Source organism: Eulemur rufifrons, chromosome 3 (assembly GCF_041146395.1).
Source record: "Eulemur rufifrons isolate Redbay chromosome 3, OSU_ERuf_1, whole genome shotgun sequence".
Taxonomy (NCBI): domain Eukaryota; kingdom Metazoa; phylum Chordata; class Mammalia; order Primates; family Lemuridae; genus Eulemur; species Eulemur rufifrons.
The window spans coordinates 49095863-49116365 of NC_090985.1; the positions used below are offsets into that span (position 1 = coordinate 49095863).

At 32.0% G+C, this 20503-nt stretch overlaps 1 protein-coding gene across 3 annotated transcripts in view; it reads left to right on the top strand.

Moving 5' to 3' along the window:
• CSMD3 (CUB and Sushi multiple domains 3) overlaps positions 1-20503 on the top strand; it is a 1111380-nt gene that overhangs the window by 247902 nt on the left and 842975 nt on the right. For all 3 annotated transcript variants that reach the window (XM_069466068.1, XM_069466069.1, XM_069466070.1), the window contains exon 4: positions 15788-15982. In XM_069466068.1, coding sequence (XP_069322169.1) covers positions 15788-15982 — 195 coding nt within the window. The remainder of the gene's footprint in view (positions 1-15787; positions 15983-20503) is intronic.

Genomic DNA, 20503 nt, shown 5'->3' on the forward strand with positions numbered 1-20503 from the left:
AAACATCAACACTGGCACAAACCCTTGCCTTCCAAATCCTAACATAAATGGTTTTCATATTAGAATGCTATACCCATCCAAACTATCATGGAGCTTGAGAACAGTATGAAGTCATACACAGAAGTATATTATTTATCTCTTAAACACTCATTCTTAGGAATATATTGGTGCTTCTCTATAATAAAGAAAATTAACATTACAGGATATAGAAAATAAAGGATCTGTCTAAGAAGAAAATTTAATAGAATATCAAGAATTATTTTTGGTAGTAGAAACATCACAAACATCAACTTGTCTTAATGAAGAAGATTAAAATGCTTTAAACATTTTTTTCAAGGAGTTGAACTTAAATGCCTGATGCAACTAAAATATATTGAGGGGATATTCCAAAAATTGGCAAAGACTTTGAAGTTGAGATTTTACTCAACATGCAATAAATGAAATATAAAAGATGGGAAAATATTAACTCCAGAGAAAACAGAAACTTATGCAGAAAACAAAAGTCATCATAACAATGCATACCTTTGTTAACAGAATTTACATAGTTATAATTTTAACACTGAATATTTCCACCTGAATTATGGGGAAGAATCTGGTGGAAAGGGAGTATAGTTTAGGGGAGTAAAGAGAGAGTAAGTCTTTTTTTATTGTGAGGAGATAATTTATATGCAAAAAAATCAGGAAATTGCTATAGAAAGGCATGTTTTAAGAGACAGGTATAGATACCAAATAAATGAGTTAAAATATACTTATAGTGGTTTCAAAATCTCACATTTTCTGGCCTTGTTTTAATCCTCTGATTTTATTTTCTCCCAGTCTCCACCCTCAGTCAGTCCACTCCTTCTAAAAATTGACTCTTAACTATTCCATGGACACTCTATGCTTCAAGGTCTTTGCACTTGCAGTTCCCTTTTCTGAAATGCTTTAACAAGCTTTCCATTCCGCTTCCTTGCTTTATATTTCTCTTTAACATTTATTATCATCTGATAATACATTAAATATTATATTCATTATCTTATTTATTATCTGGGTTCCCTTTCCACTACTTGCTTACAAGTATAGCTCACAAACTCCACAAAGAAAAGGGTATATATTGTTCAATGTTGTATCTCCAGTGCCTAGACCAATGTGTGACATGCAGTAGGTGCTTAAGAAACAGGTGACCATTAGGTAATAAGAAGTAAATGAATGAATATAATAAAAAAGAATAAATCAATAGCATATAATGAAAAATAATTTATAAATGTTTATAATGGCAAAATAAAGGAACACATATCATTTTAAAAGCTAAAATAAAGATTGAATTATGTTTTTAGTGCATATGAATTCCTTTCATTTTAATGAAATATTTTCATTGAAATGAATATTATTTCAGAACATATATTATCCCAGAAAACAAAAGTCAACTGGGAAAAAGAAGCAAAACATAATTACTGATGTTCTGTTTGAGTTCATGTAACTTGCTCTGATTTTTTAACATGAAAAGTTAAGGAAGAAGAGTTCTAAGATCTGAGCTACTTTTCCATCTGAAATTTCTTGCAAGATTCCATTTCATTAATAGTTTTATTATGCAGAACTCAGTTTTTGTCATTCAGAAACAGTTTGGAGATATATGCCATTAAAGAGTTTATATGCATAAATAATCATGTTATTAATAATCAATGGCAATTAGCACACAATACAATTCCTCTTAAATTTAATTATATGCTTGATTAAGAGTGTTTGGGTACTTAATTAAAATGAGAAGGTCCAATAATACTTAATTCTCACTTATATTCATATTACAATCCTAATAACTCCAGTTCTCACTCAATCCATGCAAAGTTCCTATTAATTTTCCTCAGAAGTGTGCTTGCTCACTGAATAAAGTCTGAAATGCAATTGGATAGGTCACATCAGGGAAAACTGTCTGCAGTCTGACGGTATAGAATGAGGAAAGAGTCTAGTGCAAGCAATTGATCAGAGAGATAATTTTCATAATTGGTTTCAATTAGTTCTTCACAGCTTTGGTGAAGCAAGTCTCATTATACTGTATCATGAGCTATAACCAGTAACAAAACTAGTTAGCATGATTAGTAGGTGTCAATGCGTAAAAAGGTAAAATACATTCTAAATGCTAAGATCTCAGTAAAGACAAATGAACTGAGTAACAATGTAAATGCATCCTTGAGAAAACTTTGCCATTGTTAAATGTGATGTGATTTGAATGTAATGAAATCAGACATATTCAATAAACTCAAGACTCATAAATACATATTTTCTGAGAAAAATGAGTTCATGCACAAATGACCATCTTTTCAATATGAAACAAGTGACCATTAAATGAACATTAGAATGTGGTGATATCAAGAAACTCACAACACATTTAAAATCATAGTGAGTTCCTATTAATTTGCTTAAGCAACACAAATAAATCTCAGTAATGAGGACTGTTCTGAAAAAGAAACTAAAGTATTAATAGCCTCATTGGCTACATAGTAGTAGTAAAATAAATGGCAGAGGTAGGATTCAAAGCCAGGTTTATCTGATCTCTTTAATGGAGATTTTACAACTATATTTCATTGCTTAACGATAAGGTCAACTGCAAGAATGTAAACCAAATGAAACAAGCCCCTTTATTTGTTTTAGTTTTCCTCCACATTTTTAGAGCTGTCCCTGTAGGGAGGAAAGAGCATTGTTCTGGATGTCAAGTCAATTGTATTCCTTGTCATTCAGAAAACTCTTAGGGCTTTGGTTTCCACTTGCCCACCATTACTGCTCCCAGGAGGATTACTGTCTTGTACTTCGCCTCAATAAAGAATTCAGATTCCTTTTCCTCAACGGAATCGAATTTCCGAAGAGCTTTGAAATAATTTTGGATTTCTCATATTTTCCTATCTGTCCAATTCTTATTTGAATTAAGCTAATTCTTTAACCAAAATAAATATTAAGAATTTAGTGTCTGAACTGAATAGTTTTCAGTTCAAAAGATGCTTATGAAAACATAAATCTGACTTGATTATTGTCACAAGTCCATTGAATAGACAGAGTGTTCACAAATTATAATTTGAAGAACAATATAGAATCTTAAAAAACAAGACAAATAGTAAAAGGTGGCAAAATGGTATGTCTAAAGGCTTTTGAGTAAGTGATCAATGAATATAATAGAAAATAAACACTTTTGGTTCCAGAGTGAAGGTAATCACCATGGACTGAAGGGTTTGGAAAAGCTTTTTGGAGAAACTGGGGATTTAGATCTTGAAGGACAGAAACATCTGTATAGGCAAAGAAGACATGGGAAGGTATTTCAAATGGTGCAAGCAAACTTGTGAAGCAAGAATACATATAACATGTTAGTGAGGCAGTGGCTATTTTGCTGAAACAGCTTGTGAATAGACAAGTGTGGGGAGATTTTGGAGAAGGATAAAGGGTAGGATTGTGAAGACCTTGAGCATCAGGTGGGAGATCAGAATTTGTTTTGTAGGCAGAGTTGAAGGGATTGTGTGGGATGTTTTAAGATAATTAACCTATAAACTGAAATACGATGAAGGGGAGAAACCTAAATATTGGGTAAGTCTATCACTCTCCATTTCACTCTTTCTCTTTGAAATGTTAGACAAAAACAAAAACACAAAAAAGAACCGCATTTCTGAGGTTCTCTTGTAGTGGATGTGAATTAATTTCCATCAACAATGTACACTTGTGGGAGAATGAAACATGAAATTTAGGCACACACAATTTTCCCACAGATTCTGGCTATTGATTTCATTATCAACGTTGAGATTTTACTACAGAAGTTTCCAATAATTTCCAGCGTCCTATAGGTAAACCACAGTGGTTATATTTGTTGCCTCTTGCTATGACTTCCTGATCCTCAAAATGTAATAAGGGAGTGAGAGGAAACTTTCCCTTCATCCCTGGAAATTTCGCTGAAAGATCAACTGAAAATGAAGCAGAGTAATAAGAAAAAGAGATTTATTTACCGTGATCATGGGGAGAATCACAGAATGATTACCGAGTATCACCGTGGGGTCTACAAATTTATATACCCTCACTTTCGAGGGGAAGAGAAGATGAGGAATATAGATAATTCGGTTTAGGGGCAATAAATGTTTGCTAGGGAGGATAGACAGATACTTGGGAGAATGAATGGATGGGCGGGGGAAACAGATTGACTTGTAAATGAATCTCTAAATTAACCTGAGACACAAGTATTACATTTAAAATGATTTGAGCCAGGTCTCGTTGCATTATTGATCTTCTTTCCTTTAATGCATTGAGATAACAGGGAGGGGAAGGGAAGTCAATGTTCTTTTTGAAGGGTCCATCTGGTTTTATGCAGGTATAAGGAAAGCCCCTTCCAAAGCCTATTGATCTCTAAGAGCTTTTAATTAATTCAAAATATTCTTTATAACAAGGAGTCATATTTTGGGGTGAAATTTACTGAGCTCCTTCAGTAATGTCAGGTGATTTTTTTCTCCAATCTCTTTCCATTGTTCAGAGATTGGGAGTAAGGTGGCAGTGATTGCAGGTAAACCTAATTCCAGTTGTGGCCTCAAGGTAGCAGTCCCATTATTGGGTTAATTCTTTATTAGTCAAAGGTCCAGACTAGCACCTGTTCCTAGAAACTACATTAAATCCTTTTTTTTTTTTAAAGTGTATTTTATTTCTGGCAGTGGTGAAATATTTGTACTGGAAGTGATGTGTTAAAATAAAAATCTAAAATGTGTGTCACTGTTTTGAGGTCAGAAGTAGTAGCAGGGAAGCAGATATGAGTTGGACAGTTATGACTTTTGTGTATTATGGCAAATGTTCGGTGAATTGCTCATGACAATGTGAAAGGCAGACCACTGGGGCTGTAGGGTAAAATGATGAGGTTAAAAAGAACACGTTAAGGTGTGTTATCTGTTTCTGGCTGCCCTTGACAAGGTTTTACAACAAAGATAAATTTAAAGAGTACAAAAATACAGTTAGAAGGAATAAATTCTAGCTTTCAAAAGTACAGTAGAGTTTGATAATTTATCTATCATATATAATTATAGAAAAGAAAAGATTTGTAATGTTCCCAACACAAGCAGAAAATAAGTGTTTGAGGTAGTAGATATCCCAATGTGATATTATGAAATATATATTTGATCTTCTACTCATTCTCTCACATGCAATTCCTAAAATCCTTAGACACTCCAAAGTGATGCCTTTTTGTATGTTAATGAATTAACTGATGGCTGACAGCCCCTAGGTAGTTTTAATACAGGGGCTGATCATTGAAAAGACTCTCAGCCTCAACCCCCAATCTAGGGGGAAAGAAGAAGGGCTGAAGGTTAAGTTGATTTCCAATGACCAAAGGTTTAATCAATCATGTATGCACAATAAAGCCTTCATAACAACCCAAAAGGACAGGGTGTGGGGAGCTTCTGGATAGCTGAACATGTGGAGGTTTCTGGAGGGTGGCGTGCCCAGGAAGGGCATGAAAGCTCTGTCCTCCTCCTCCCATTCCTCATCTTATATATCTTTTCATCTGTATCTTTGTAATATTCTTTGTAACAATCCACCAATAAGCATGAATGTTTCCCTGAGTTCTGTGAGCCACTCTAGCAAATAAATCAAACCCAAAGAGGGGGTCTGGAGGCACAGACTTGCAACTGCGACCTGGGGGAGAGGAGCAATCTTAGGCACTAAGCCTTTAAATTGGAGATTTGATGCTGTCGCCAGTTAAATAGTGTCAGAATAGAATTAGAGGACACCCAGTCACTGTCCAACGCAAAACTGATTGCTTGCTTGGTGGTGGGAAGAACCCCATGCACACACATTTAATCACAGTTTAATCACATAAGTCTACTGTGTCAATTGTGGTAGTGGTATGAGAGCAGAGGAAGAACACAGAGTTGGTTTTTACACACACACACATCCAATTATCCGTATTTGATCAATACACATTGTATGCAGGTATCACAATATTGAATGTACTCCACAAATATATACAATTAACATACATCAATAAATATTCTAATAAAACACATAAGAGCTCAAATATAAATTGGCCATTTTCAAAGAGAGTGAAGGAAATAGAGTCTAAAATTCTGGGGAATTATGGGTTGGAAAAGCTAATTGCTTCTGTATAGCAGAGTATAAAAAGATTTATCAGAATCTTCTTTCAAGTTTCTTAGTCCCAGGTGGAGGGCAGCCTTGGAGCCAAAGATCAGATATAGAATGTCTCACTCTTGTCCAAGCTTATTGCTTCAGATCACCTCAAGTTAGTCCCATGGAAAAATAGAATGAAAAGACACAGAGCATGTTGGGGATTGAGGAGTGTGTTCACTGGGACAAGAAAATAACTGAAAGCAAATAAACCAATTCCTAATAAGTTTTGGAGACAGCATTAGCCAAATGAAACCCTGCATTGGCAATCCCTGAGGTAATTTTCAAGCACCAAACCTTCATTGTAAGATGTATGATATCAGCACTGCTCAATCCCAAAGATAGTTTACTCTCCAGCACCAAATGGCAGGGGACAACAGAGAACAGAGGACAAATGTTCCTCTGTTCATGAACAGGACCAAGGTCTACTAGGACAGGAGTCTTTTCATAATACCTGGCCAACAGGATCCATTCATTTCCATGAACTTTGACTGTGGAATATTCCCCTTTCTTTGCTTATCCACATGAAGTTATTTATTGGGATCATACTTTTTCTACAACGTCACATCACTGATCCATGAGGAATTACAGCTGGCCTTGGTGATAAAACAACAACAAAAAACTGCTCTGCATCTCCCAGAAAATTTAGAATTTAAGCAGGATGTAGTAATGAGAAAGGGTTTTGTCAGTGAAAGGAAGGGAGGGAAAGTTTCTTTTGCTTAACATCCCCTCATTCAACCCTCAGTAGCCTAGAGTTCAACATTTGCAGCCACGTGGTGTCACCTAGCAGATAAAGGCAATGCCCTAGGGGATGACAGAGCAGCAAGATGGAAAAAAATCTTGAGTTTTCATGACCTGACAGCACAGTCCAACCCTCCTTGGCCTAGACCAATTAGAAAGTCACATAAAAAAGAAAGAATTGCTGTCTTATTTGTGCCAAATTGCCAATTCCTTCTGTTTTTTTTTTGTTTTTTTGGTGGCAGCAGCAGTTTAGCATTGACCCTAAAACAGCTAATTTGAAGTCTTTCCAAGGTGCCACCCTAAGATTCTTTTCTGTAGTTTCATTCTGTGTTCCCTCAGATGTACGGTGTTCTACTCAAACCAGCCTGTTCTGTACATTGTCCTTGATGGCATCCTGCACATTCCTCTCTATGGCTTTTACTCATATGGTTCATTTGACTACTCCCTTTGATTCCTTTCCAACTAAAATCTTACTTATCTTCTTTCATACAGCAGTCTTCCTTTTGTGTATATAACAGTAAATTTTTTTAAGTGTTCAGCTTATGGAATCAACTTTATCTTTTACTAATAATTTCCAGAAGATCATTACTATGTATGTCTTATCTTTCCAATTGAGTTAGAAGTTTCAACAAGAAAGAAACGATGACACATTTTTTATAGCCCTTTGGCATTTATGCTTCAGGCTTCAATTATTATTTAGTGATGGATTAATTGCTAAAATACAGTGATATTTCTCACTCATCAGACTTGTGACTATATAATCCAGTAAATTATCCATGATCAGCTTATCACATCTTTTTAAGGAATTAAATTACTTTATTGGGACAAGTCTTAATACAAATACTTCTGTCACAATGAGAAGAGACTGTTTATATTTTTCTATTAATCAAGCTATCAAATGCTACCTAATACCAGATGCAGCATTATTCTATGTTCAGAAACTTTAAACTGAGTATGGCTGCTAATATGCCTCTTTTCTATATTTTTACTTTTTGCTTTGATAATATTCTAGCAGCTATATTGAATATAGTTTCTAATAATCATAAATTTTTTTATCTTTCATGACCTTTTCACCCAACTATCTTAATTCATTGGTAGCTAGATAGTTTACAAAAGAAAAATATCATATTGTCTTTATAAACTCATTTTAGGTATTAAAATATATTTTGCCAAAAAGTGCACAGATATTTGTACTTGAAAAAGAACATAAATTACCTCTTATTCACAGATCAAAATAAATAACAGCTATACCATGCAATGGATTTTCTACCTGGTATTTGACCATCAATCTTGATCTGACTACCAAACGTTTTTCTGTAGTGCCAATGGGTTCTACCTATACCCACAATATCAAAACAGAATATTGCCTAGATAGCATACATTTTTATGTGTTTGGTTTTACACTAACTCTTCTATTCCTCCATACTTCCTTTCCTTGGAAATATATCCAGGCTACCCTAAGATTTACATTAAGAATAAAAAAAAATATGAGAACAGACTTTTCTCCTATTGCTTAAAATACATTTTAATCAATGTTCATTTCCCCTGCTAAATCAATCTAGTAATCTATTTTCCTCTCAGGTAGACTAGCTGAGACAGTACGGTTTTTCTCTCATTTCTTTTCCAGTAGCCAATAAATTTATTTGGATTCCCTTTTAAGTTAAAATAATAATAGTAAATAATGGGCATTTGTCCTTTTGATTAGCAACAGTTATCCTTTTTGAAGTTTCAGGATGACTTTTGAAATGGCAAGTGTTGCCTCACGTTTGCTCATCTCCAGCATCCTAGTGAGGTCTTGTGGCATGACCAGCAGCCTTGGAATTATGCTCATGGAAATGGCTTATAGAAGTCAATGCATTTTCATAGAAAAACAAAATAGAAAGGCATAACTATGTATTAATAATTTGACCCATTCAAGATCATATGTTGCCAATGCAATCTAGTGCCCAGTATGACACAAGTTTAATTTATGATATACCTATCCTTCTATTCTACACTACAGGTTCCACTCTATTATTTTGTGTCTAAACATTTACTTTTACAAACTCTGTTTGATGATTAACTTTTCTATTTTTATATTAAAAAGGATAATTAAATTAACTTAATTTTTTTTTCTTGTCAGCAACACAATGTACTTAAATTCTTGATAAACAAAGATGAATTAGAGCCCTTTTTCTCAAAATGCTCACAGTCTGGTCAGGAAGCACGTGTATGAAGAAATATATTTCACTCAGTTATATGTACTGAAAGAAAAGTCCATGAGGACATGATAGCTGTGATAAGTGATTCATAGTACTCACAAAATGTTTGCTCAAACCAAAGTCCCCAAGAGAATTCTCAAACTACACCCTTTATGCCCTATGTGAATGAAATGATTCAGTATCCGTAATAAAGAACATTTTTACACCACCAGAAAAGTTAGAAAATGCATTAGATTGTTAAGTGCTTTGAAGTGTCAGGGTGAGAGGTACTAGGTGCAAAACATTTTGCTTTAGCTTGGTGTTATGGTCTCCTAAATTATTTTTAATCATCTGGGAAATAAAATCCTGAGATTAATTTTCTGTAAGAAGTACAAACAACTTGATTTTACTTCCCTTAGTAGATATAATTTTGGAATGTTTTAAAGCATTGTTAATTGATCTCAGCAGGATCATGCTTCATCTATTTGACAGAATAATTATGCAATTCTGTAGTCATGGTGTCCGTTATCCCTTTTTTAGATTTTCCATTTCAATTTTCAAGGTCAGGCTTTTTTCCTGATAATTTGCTAAACATCTTGTTTTTCACAACTAGCGGTGTGCTCCCAACAACTTGGGGATTTGTTTTTCAGAGCTGAGGTTGATTTAATGTTTATTAGTATAAATCACTCTTGGTTTTCTAAATTGCTTGATGGAGTTTTATTTTAATTTATCCAAGGAAACAATGACAAAACCTCTTCATCCTATGGTCCTTTACATATACTGTCTTTCAAATGGCATTTTACACTTTTTTCATTTACTTTTTTTTAATTGTCTGAATTTTGTCAGGCTGCAGTTCATAAAAGATAGCTTTTGATAATCACTGTGCTTGGGATGGTGCTTGATATATGATACCAATTAATTGATGAAAAATGAATTAATCAATGACACCTATAGGAAAGTTTTGTGAATTTGGTTATACAAATTTTCTACCAAAAGTTAAGGTTAGACCTTGAATTTCATTTATGACTTAGAGAAGAGTAATGGAATTTATCCTTGACTAAATTCCTATTTTTTTATTAATTTTTAAGACATCAAGAATGATTTAACATAGCTAAGTAGCATTTAATGAAGATTTGATAAATATGACCCTGCCTCTAGTAGACCATAACATTATCACACCTAATTTTGATGTCTCAAATGTAAAATTGATTATAATAATTGTAAAGCTGCAATTTATTGAGCTAATAATAATACTTGACACATATTGAGTGCTTGAACAGAATGTAAATGACTTACATATATTATTTTATGTAACCATATCAATAGCCTTATAAAGTTGGTATTCACATATTAAAATAATATGCATACACCATTTTGATTACTAACATTTTTTAAAAATTAATTTTGATGATCTTTTTGAACACAGCTTTTCCCATTTAAGATTGAATTATTATTAAATTAGTAAACTCATACAGTGTAAATCATGCATTCTTGTGAAAATCTCTGCTCATAGGTACATTTAGAATGGATTTCAATTATTTACTCTCACATATTACCTTCTAAAGAGCTTATAGCACCCTACCACCAAACATTTAATGATGGATACAGTTTCTCTGTATATTCATGAGACTATTAAAAGGATATATATTCACTACATGAACCTATCTATGGTCAACCCTTTTGGAATATATTTTTTTCAATCCAGTTTCTACCCTACCACATCCATAAAACCTGTATTCATAGCATTGTCAAATCTAATAACTATTATACTACTTTGATCCTTATGCTTTTCTATTTTGAAAAATAGTTTTAAATACTAATTTAATTGTTCTTTTTAAAAAAATCTAGCTGATTTAGTATCCTATTTCAGATCACAATTTAAGCCTTACTTCATCAGGAAATCCTTTTCAGACCTCCTTTTACTGAAGACTTACTAAGTTTTCTCCATTTTATGTTTTATCATAACTTATATATTTCCTTTGTACCACATACCACATTATAACTAATATTCTGTAATCACTTGTTTATTACTTGTGGTCGCCATCAAGTTATAAATGCCATGAGGGCAGGGCCACATCTGTCTTTTGCAAGATTCTATCCCCAGAGCACTGCCAGTGATAGACACTTAAAAAATACTTCTGGAATGAACATTTGCTTTTCCTAGTTAGCAATATATAATTGTCAAATGATCTAAGGCTTTTAAGTTAGGAAACCTAGGCTTGAACCACAAATATACTATTTATGATTAATTAATCTACTTAAGACTCAGTTTCCCTTTCTATACAATGGGGTAAATCATATATGATGTTGAGTATTTTAAGAGATAAAAGAGGAAAAAGGAAGGCCTAAGTGCCTAGAGTAGCCTAAGGCTCAAAGCTGATAGTCAACAATGAAGGTTAACTTTCTCAAATTGTTAATTCAAAAAGCAAGGAAAGCGATATTATGTTGATGGTACACATAATAGAGCAATGTTAATGGTAATCCTTAAAAGCTTCTGATGATTAAAGTAGTGTCCTTTATCAAGTAATTTATTTTTATACCTTCATTTAACTGATACAGAATACTGTTGCTAAACTCTATCATCTAGAACACCATTAGGTTTTAAAAAATTATCTTGAATATTTTCCAGGGAATTATTTTGATGTATCAAAAATCACTTACACTTTAGAATGCTTTCATATTATTAATATTTGCTGATAATTTCAATATCTGTGAGAGGAGAAAATAAACAAAATATACATCATCCCATCCAAAACCAGGTAAACTTTAATTTGACTAAATCATTTGTTATGGATAGGGGGCCTCTGACATTTCAGAGACATGTTTTTAGTGCACAAATCTTCAGACTCGTTTTCTAGTGATCTTCTCAATTTAGCAGACTGCCCACTCTAAATATTAAGTATTCATTTTATTTACAAGCATGATCTTATGCCACAGATTCCAAGATTAGAACTCAAATAAGGCTGCAGTGATTTTTTAAAATTTATTTTTGCATTTTTTAAAAATTTAATCAATATTACTCAATTATAAGTAACAACAGTGATCTAGCACCTCTTATATTTTCCTGGATAGAGCTTGAGCCTATTATCTGAAGTGAGGTATCACAAGATTGGAAGAATAGGCTCCATATGTACTCGCTATCAAATTGGCACTAACTGGTCAACACTATGGTGCTCACACAGTAGTAATATTCTAAAGGGATTAGGGGGTTGCAGGGATAAACTCACAACTAATGGACTCAGTGAGCACTGTAGAGGGGAAGAACATAACTCTAATCCTTGCTAGGGTGAGGCAAAGACATAAAATGTAACCACAATGTTTGTACTCTTATAATATCCTGAAATTAAAAAAAAATTAATCAGTGCTCAACCAACAAAATGGTGAAAATGATTTTAAAATAATACCTCTCCCACCCCAATCCCATTTTAATCTCTGTATTATGGAATATAAAATGACAATTTGTCCAGTTCTATAATTGTTTTATTTTACTCAAACTTTTCAATTAATATATTAATGTCATCTTCTGGTGAAAGAAGATAAATGAAAGAAGAGGAAAACAACTCTGCTTTTAGATGTAATTATCTGTGGCAGAAACACACTGAGGTAACAAGCACAATGTGACTATCTTGCATGCACCTCTGATGAATTACACAAAAATTCTTCATTTTATTGTTTAAATTTCTATTTTCCTTAAGAATAATTTTATAATTGTTAAGCAAAATCACTACCTATAATATACACTTAAAACATATATTACCAATTAGTTCATATTTTGCTTTACTGAATATGATTGGGTATTTCATTTTCCCAGAAATTCAAACTCTTGACTTCCGGTAGAAATAATGTCTAAAAATTAGTCTAACGTAGCTATTTTTAAAAATCATTTTTATAATGAAAAGTTAATTTAATTAAAATATTTAAATATGCAGCACTATTTTTAAAAAATCAAGACTAATGAACTTTCAAACAGATTATAGTATTTTTTGATAGTGGGTTATGTAATTCTTCAGTTAATAATACATCCTTCTTGGCTTTACCTCTTAAATTGGACAAAGACAGTATAGAAAGAAGTCCTGAATTAAAGGGTTGGGAGAAGACAAAAAACAGAATCCATGAGCAATGGTTATAGAATCAGAATCTATTAAACACGAATGTGAAACATCTTAAATGTTTTCATGGGTTACTCAGTCAACAGAGGTTGATGTGTAGATGTTCTTATTTATGAAGGAGATAAACAAGGGGAAACATTAGAAATTTCCTAAAGGTGAGCACCAGATATGTTTTAAAATTATATTCTTTGTGGTTCATTTACAAATGGCCTAAATTTTTATCAGTCTATGGGTTAAAAATAATGGAGCCAACACGGCAGGAGATTAGATAATTTATTAAGAGTCCATCCAATCTTATTATTCATTCACTGCTTCACCTGATATATTTTCCATTTTTGCTTTAGGTACTTTGTTCTGGGAAATGTTTATTTGTTCATTTAAACCAAAGTTAAATTTGAATATAACAACTATTGAGAGGCTTTTTCTCTTTTTCCTTTTTTCACTCACATAACTGCTTCTTGTGAAATAATTTGGAAACTACTTTTCTCCTAGATATATAACCTTATGATAATTGAAGTCCTGACCTTAATTATTTTTTAGAGGGTGGAAAGGAGAGGAGTGGATTGATTCTAAGGCCAAAGTGGTAGTTTCATTAAAAGTATTTCCTTTGTTATTAATGTATTCAAGGGATTGATTCTTATTCATTTTATCAAAACTTATTAACCTTACCATCTCTTGCTGTAAATATTTCATCTATTACTCAAATTAATTTTTCTAAAAATTAGGTATTTCAAAATAAAATTCTGTTCACTTCAAAGCATTTTTTAAAAAATTGTTTAAGGTTCACAGATAATAAATTTGTGTTGTTTTACTGAAAATGAACAATCAGCTTATGTTTTAGAGAAATAGTAAAGTGAAATATTATAATAGAAATAATTAACCTTCATTATAACATTTAAAATATTTTATAAATTTAAGTTTATTATGTATTATTAAGGAAATTGCCTATTTATTTAAACCATTTACATTTAGTAATTATTAGTCAAGTTCTTCACTTTTCTAGATTTGAGAAACCTAAAACTGTTTTAAAATCAAAGTAAATATTTTGTCTTTAAAATATATCAAAAGTTTTATGGATGTTCTGACCCCAATACATTTTCCTCTGTTAAACTGACATCATATTTGAAATTAATCTGTGATTTTTTTTCTTGCATTATAAAGTTTATAAGCAAAATTAATGTAAGTTTTAAAACCACTCACATAATTACTATGATGCCATTATAGATAAAAAGATAAAATTTCATCTCTGTATACAATTCTTATGCATAAGTGCACTTTTTTTTTATAAATCTGCAGCTACATATTATAAGCCATTTTGTATTTGGATGTTTTTACTTAATATTGCCATTATATTTAACATCACATTATATTTAACATCATTTATAATTATTTGGTTTAACATAATGGTATTGTATGGAACTTATTAAGTGCACAAATGAGATAAATATCAAGGCAAAATGGGAACATATTTTTGCATTGCAAAGTCACTTTTAAGTTATTATTTTGTAAGAACAGTAGTTTTATATTCGTAACTAGCTTCCCTTAATATGACTACTTATGTAACCACAGTAAAATTGTCAAAACTGGGAAATTAACATTTGTACAATACAATTAACTAAACTGTAGATTTATTCAAATTGGAATACCTTTTATCTCATTAATTTATTACTATTTGTTTTTTCATTTATTATTATTTTATAGTATAAAGGTAATATAATATGAAGTAATATAAAAGAAAACTTAGAAAACAACACAATGAAAAATAACTTGTCCCTAATGCCTTTATTCTGTAAATTCTATTTTTATATATTTTTTCATTTAAAGTAAAATTGGATTTTTTTCTGAATTGATTATTATTGTAAAAAACTCTTACATTATTATACTTGTTTACCTTCAAGCATAAACTAATAGAATAACAAAGTGATAGGTAAAATATTCTGATGTATCAGGACTTTTCCAGGTATTTTGCATATTGATCTAATTAAAATGTCACAACTGTAATGCTTAGCTTATTATTATAATTCCTTTTTATTTCAGAATATTATGGGGGTACAAACATTTTGGTTACATATTATGCCTTTGCCTTGCCTAATATAATTCTTATCATACATTCAAGGTTAATAACAAAAATAATAGTGCTAGAATTATAGCTCAATCTCTCTAACTTCAAAATCTCCTTCATTTTCTGCTGCACTATATTTTTCTCATTTGAATGAAAAAAATTTCCATCCTAAATGTGTATTTTACCAGATGAATGCTCATGGTTTAAGGCTGAGTAGAAGCATTAAAGTATTGGAGATCATATGAATGAAAATGAATTTGTTTATTACTATGTTATTAGAATATAACTTTAAAGAAGCCACATAGGTGGCTTTAATCTCAGTTTTATTTATCTGTAAGATATAAGTAATATTAATTTCAAAACTTACTCTAAGTAATATAAAATTTTCTAGTACAAATAATAGTACCATTTCTCATACTTCACTGTTACACATGTATCGAAGTAGAAGACATTTCTTTTTTTGTAACTCTTCTCCAGAAAATTAAGGATATCTACATCTACATATAAGTATATGAATCTAAAACAGTAAAGTATATATTAAAATAATTGTAAATTCTCATTTTTCTCCTCTTTTGTAGAATTGCAGAGTAGCTCTTGTGGAAACCCAGGAGTTCCACCCAAAGGTGTATTATATGGTACAAGATTTGACGTTGGGGACAAGATCCGCTACAGCTGTGTTACTGGATATATCCTTGATGGCCACCCTCAACTCACCTGCATAGCCAATTCAGTCAATACAGCCTCATGGGATTTTCCTGTTCCCATTTGTAGAGGTAAAAAAATATATATGTATATTTTATACTGATCAAATATTTGTCTGACACAATGAAAATATTTAAAAAATAAGATTTCTAATTAGCCAGTACATTTGAAAAATATGTTTGGTGTTTGCTTCTACAGAATCTCAAATGTGTGTGTGTATGTGTGTGTGCATGTGCATCATATACTATATGACAAGTAAACATAAATATAGATATATATATATATCTCATATACTATATGACAAGTATAGAAAAATATTAAATGCTTCTTAAGACAAGAATACTTGTGAAATGAAACAGTGATCTACATCTCTAGATTTATATACATATTTATGCATACATAGTGCATTTATGTGTGTCATATTTATATTAGAAAAACATTTGGAGTTTATGATATTTAGAAATTTACATTGTTGAAGTCATTATTTTGCTTTTATTGAGAAATATTGATAGGATAATTAATTTTTTAAAGATTTCTGATAGAGTAGAGCATGAAGATTTATAAAATTAATGCCATATTGTTTATTATTAATACTATAAAGGCTATTTGTATTATAGGGAAAATAAATAATATAATAATGTGGAAAAAGTTGAAAGAACAGAGGCTAGAAAATAGAACATATTCAACATTAGTTAAATACATAGATGGATCTTGCCTATAGAAATTCTGAAGACCAACACTTATTAATTCAATTCTTAACACTACCTGGAAATTAATCTCTGTTGTGGGGCCCCTTCTTCTCCATCTCAATTCAAATGATAACTTTTGGAGTCAGAAATATCCTATTCTAAATACTGATCCTTTCACTTACTAACTAGAGCCTTTGAACAAAAATTGAATAATTTTAGAAACTATTTCTTTAGGCACATATAGCAAGATGAAGTGATAGGCAGAAATACCAAAATCTTAACATTGTTAGAGTTTAATAGTATACATAAAGTTGTCAGGTACAAACTAAGTAATTACTTATGTTAGCTCTATCATCCCACTTTTCCTTAGTATCTGTTACCATCTCCTCCCTAAAGAAAGGATATATAGTCAACAAAGACTAATTTAAAATGGATCCTATCAAGTACCTTTCTATCCAAATCTAATCCTAAAACCAACACTTCTATTGCTTTGTTGCTGTTGCCCTTTTTGTTTCAAGGTTAAACTCTGTTGCCAGAATATATACCCTACATCCCTGCTGCTCATTCCCAGGTCCCTGCAGGCCTATTTCCTTTGACTTCCACTCTAACTTCTATCATATTTTTATCTATCAAAAAGTGACGCTCACTGTTTTTGGATGTGCTTCCTGGTTAACTTCTGTCTGACAAGCTCAGCTTTTTTTCTCCTCAGCAATAATTAATACTAATGAATAAATTTACTCATTCAAATGCATTTATTAAGGGCCTACTCTGTACAAAGCATTATTTCATGTTCTGAGGATTAAAAGATTAAGAAACAATTTTTGCCTTTGAGAACCTGTGTCTAGTGGGGCAGATCATAATGTAATCAAGTAATTATTAATACAGGAACAGAAAGACAAGTCTCACATGTTCTTACTCATATGTGGAAGCTAAATATTAAAAATAATGTGTGATAATTGCTTTAATAGCAGACTCTGTAGAGTATGCTAGGAATTTTGATAAGAAAAGTATAAATATCTCCCATTGAGTGGAAGGAAGTTCAGCCAGGGACAATGCTTTAAGATTTCACAGAGGATTGCTAAAAATACAAATTATATAGAGCAAGAACATTTTGAATGAGGCAATAATTCATGTAGAAAGTACAAATTTTCCTTTCCTGCCTCAAAAGTAGTTCTCATGTGTTACTAATATTCACTGGCTAAGGGTAGAGTCTAAGTCATACTTCATAGAGCGTATGATCTAGTTTTCTAAGGTGCAATTTATCTCCCACTAACCAATTTTTCATTAAAACTTAAAGAATAGAGGGCTAGTGTATCTTCAATGCGTATGGTTGTCATTCATTTCAAAAGAAAAGATGGGAGACTGCTCAGCCCATGCCTTCTCTCTTCTGCTTTCTGCCACTCGATGGCATACTGATTCTGTAATTTATAACTTTGCAGGGGGCTGATAACTCTGTAATGATTTGCTTATTGCTTCCCCCAAGTAGAGTCTCTCCTTGATGAAACCTTTGCTTTTAGAGAGTTCTTTTGATGCTTCCTGAAAATGATAGTTTAATTAAAAAAAAAAAAAAAAAAAAAAAGAATGCTACATCAACCTAGAGGGTATGGTGTACGAGTTTTGTGTTTGTTCACAGGAGGGATGAATTTTATCAACACCATCTGCTAGTATTTGTAAAAAAGCAACTAGCTGCTGGGCTAAACAATATCTTATAAAAAGTAAAGGCTAATTCCTGTGCTCCAATTCTGGAATAAAAATACCTGGATTATATGTCTTACCTGCACCCCCTCCTTTGACAGACATTTTCATGACATTTATTCACACTGAGCTTTGATGTACCCTCAGAGTCCTTCTTAACCCAGTGCTCACAACATTCCTTACTAATTACGAGTTGTTGGCAGACAAGGTGAAATGGTTATTCTATTCTTAGATTTAACATTCAAAAATTCATAATTATTATTCTATATTCAGAATGGCATTTTGGTATATGCACCCCATGTCAAACTAATAAAAGTGTATGTTAAAGAGACACACAAATTTATAGTGATACATGAACCTAAACCTGGGTGCACACACAAAAAAACAAACAATTTGATGGAAGAATTAACATATTAAGATTTAAGGAGTGAGTCAGTCATAGAAAATATAAGATTGTATTAGGCCTGTATACATTTTAGTTTAACTAGAGAAAATTTTAAAAGGGTGTTTATATTTTCTTGATGATTTGAGTACAGTTATATATAAAGGAAAGATCTTGGAATTCACATGAGGGTTCAGGGAAAGCACAGATCAATGAAGGGATGTGATGCTGTAAAATGTTGACGGAGTTTACTTTGATTTGACAGGTTAGATCCTTTTGGGAGAAGGCTTGGATGTCAGTGGTGTAGATGTCATATAGTAAATTGGTGCTGTGTGACCTAAACCAAGTATTTGAAAGCAAACAGGCTAATGAGAGAGCTGTTGCCTTTCACAATGCAAAACAAATCTTCCAAGTTTTATTCTTGAAAGTAAGACTGCCTTCTACTACAATGTGGTAGAGAAAAACGAATGATGAAAAAAGAATAACAGCTTGTTTTGTCACCACGTATTATTCTAGAAACTCTGATCAACAATTTTCTGGATCAAAATGTAACACTGAAACATGCAATTGGGTTGAGCAATAAAAGACAATAGTTGGTAAAGGTAAAATAAGAAGGAAGATTTAACCAACTATTTTTATAATTTTTATACCAAAAGCCCTCAGAGATGTAGTGACTCAGCTAATGGAAATATGTTTATTTTTAGCTACATTTTTGTAGCTATAATCTATAGTTCTTTTTAAAAAAAGTTTGAAAAAGTAAAAAAGAAAACCTTGTAAACTTCCTTCTCCTTTTTCCTTAAACCCACTCCCAAAGAAGAGAATGTGTTATTGTAACTCCTTGAATCAGAGAGAGAACAATGGTGTGGTAAACTGTTTTATTCCAAAGAACAAAGCACTCAAATGCACTGTGGATTATCAAAATATCATGAACTATGCATTAAGAATTCTTTTTGAGAATTGAGACATTGATAATTTGATATAGTTGACTTTCAAACATGTTGTTTCAAACGTTATCTCAAAAAATGTTTTAGCACAGACTTCCAGTTTCACCACCACACTTGCCATTATTATCTGAGCAACATTATTTAGGCACATTTTGCTTTTAATTAGCCCTATCATTTGATGTAGAGATCTAGTTTCTTAATATGAACAGTTACCTTTGATACTAATGTCCATGCCTCTTACAGAACAAGCAAATTAAGCAGGTATTATTTGGTAAAGGGGTTATTTTATCACCTCAAAGCTGGCCAACAAAATCCCAGTGATGTCAGCGCACAAGGAAAAAATTACAAATGTCACAGGTCACTTGCTGCTTCTTCATTACTCCCTGGAAAATACAGCTTATCTAATCAACAATCAGACCAACACTCAATCACTCTCTCATGTACCCTAATCTTGTTTTGAAAAGTACGTTTGTGTTACAAAATGATGAAAATGTCCTGATTAGATTGTTTTAGTAGTATCCAGCATTATGTCACAAAGGGCACATGATTTTCCTTTAAGGGCACAACATCTATGAGTCAATTTATCTTCTTCCACATATTACCTGAGCATGTTGTTTCTTATGTCAAAACTGAGTATTTTTAATTTATCTCAGAATATTGTGAAGGTTAAAGAGATTAGATTGAGATAATATTTTTTAAGTATTTATATAATGCTTAGCACGTAGATGCTCAAAACTTGTTAATTGGTTCTAAATACATAAAAGTAAAATATTTTTAAAAATCACGTAGAAGAAATAGCAATCACATTTTGTTATATGTGTGTTTAGCATATTCAGAATTACTATTGACAGCTAAACATGTGCCTGGGGCTCTGATGTAATG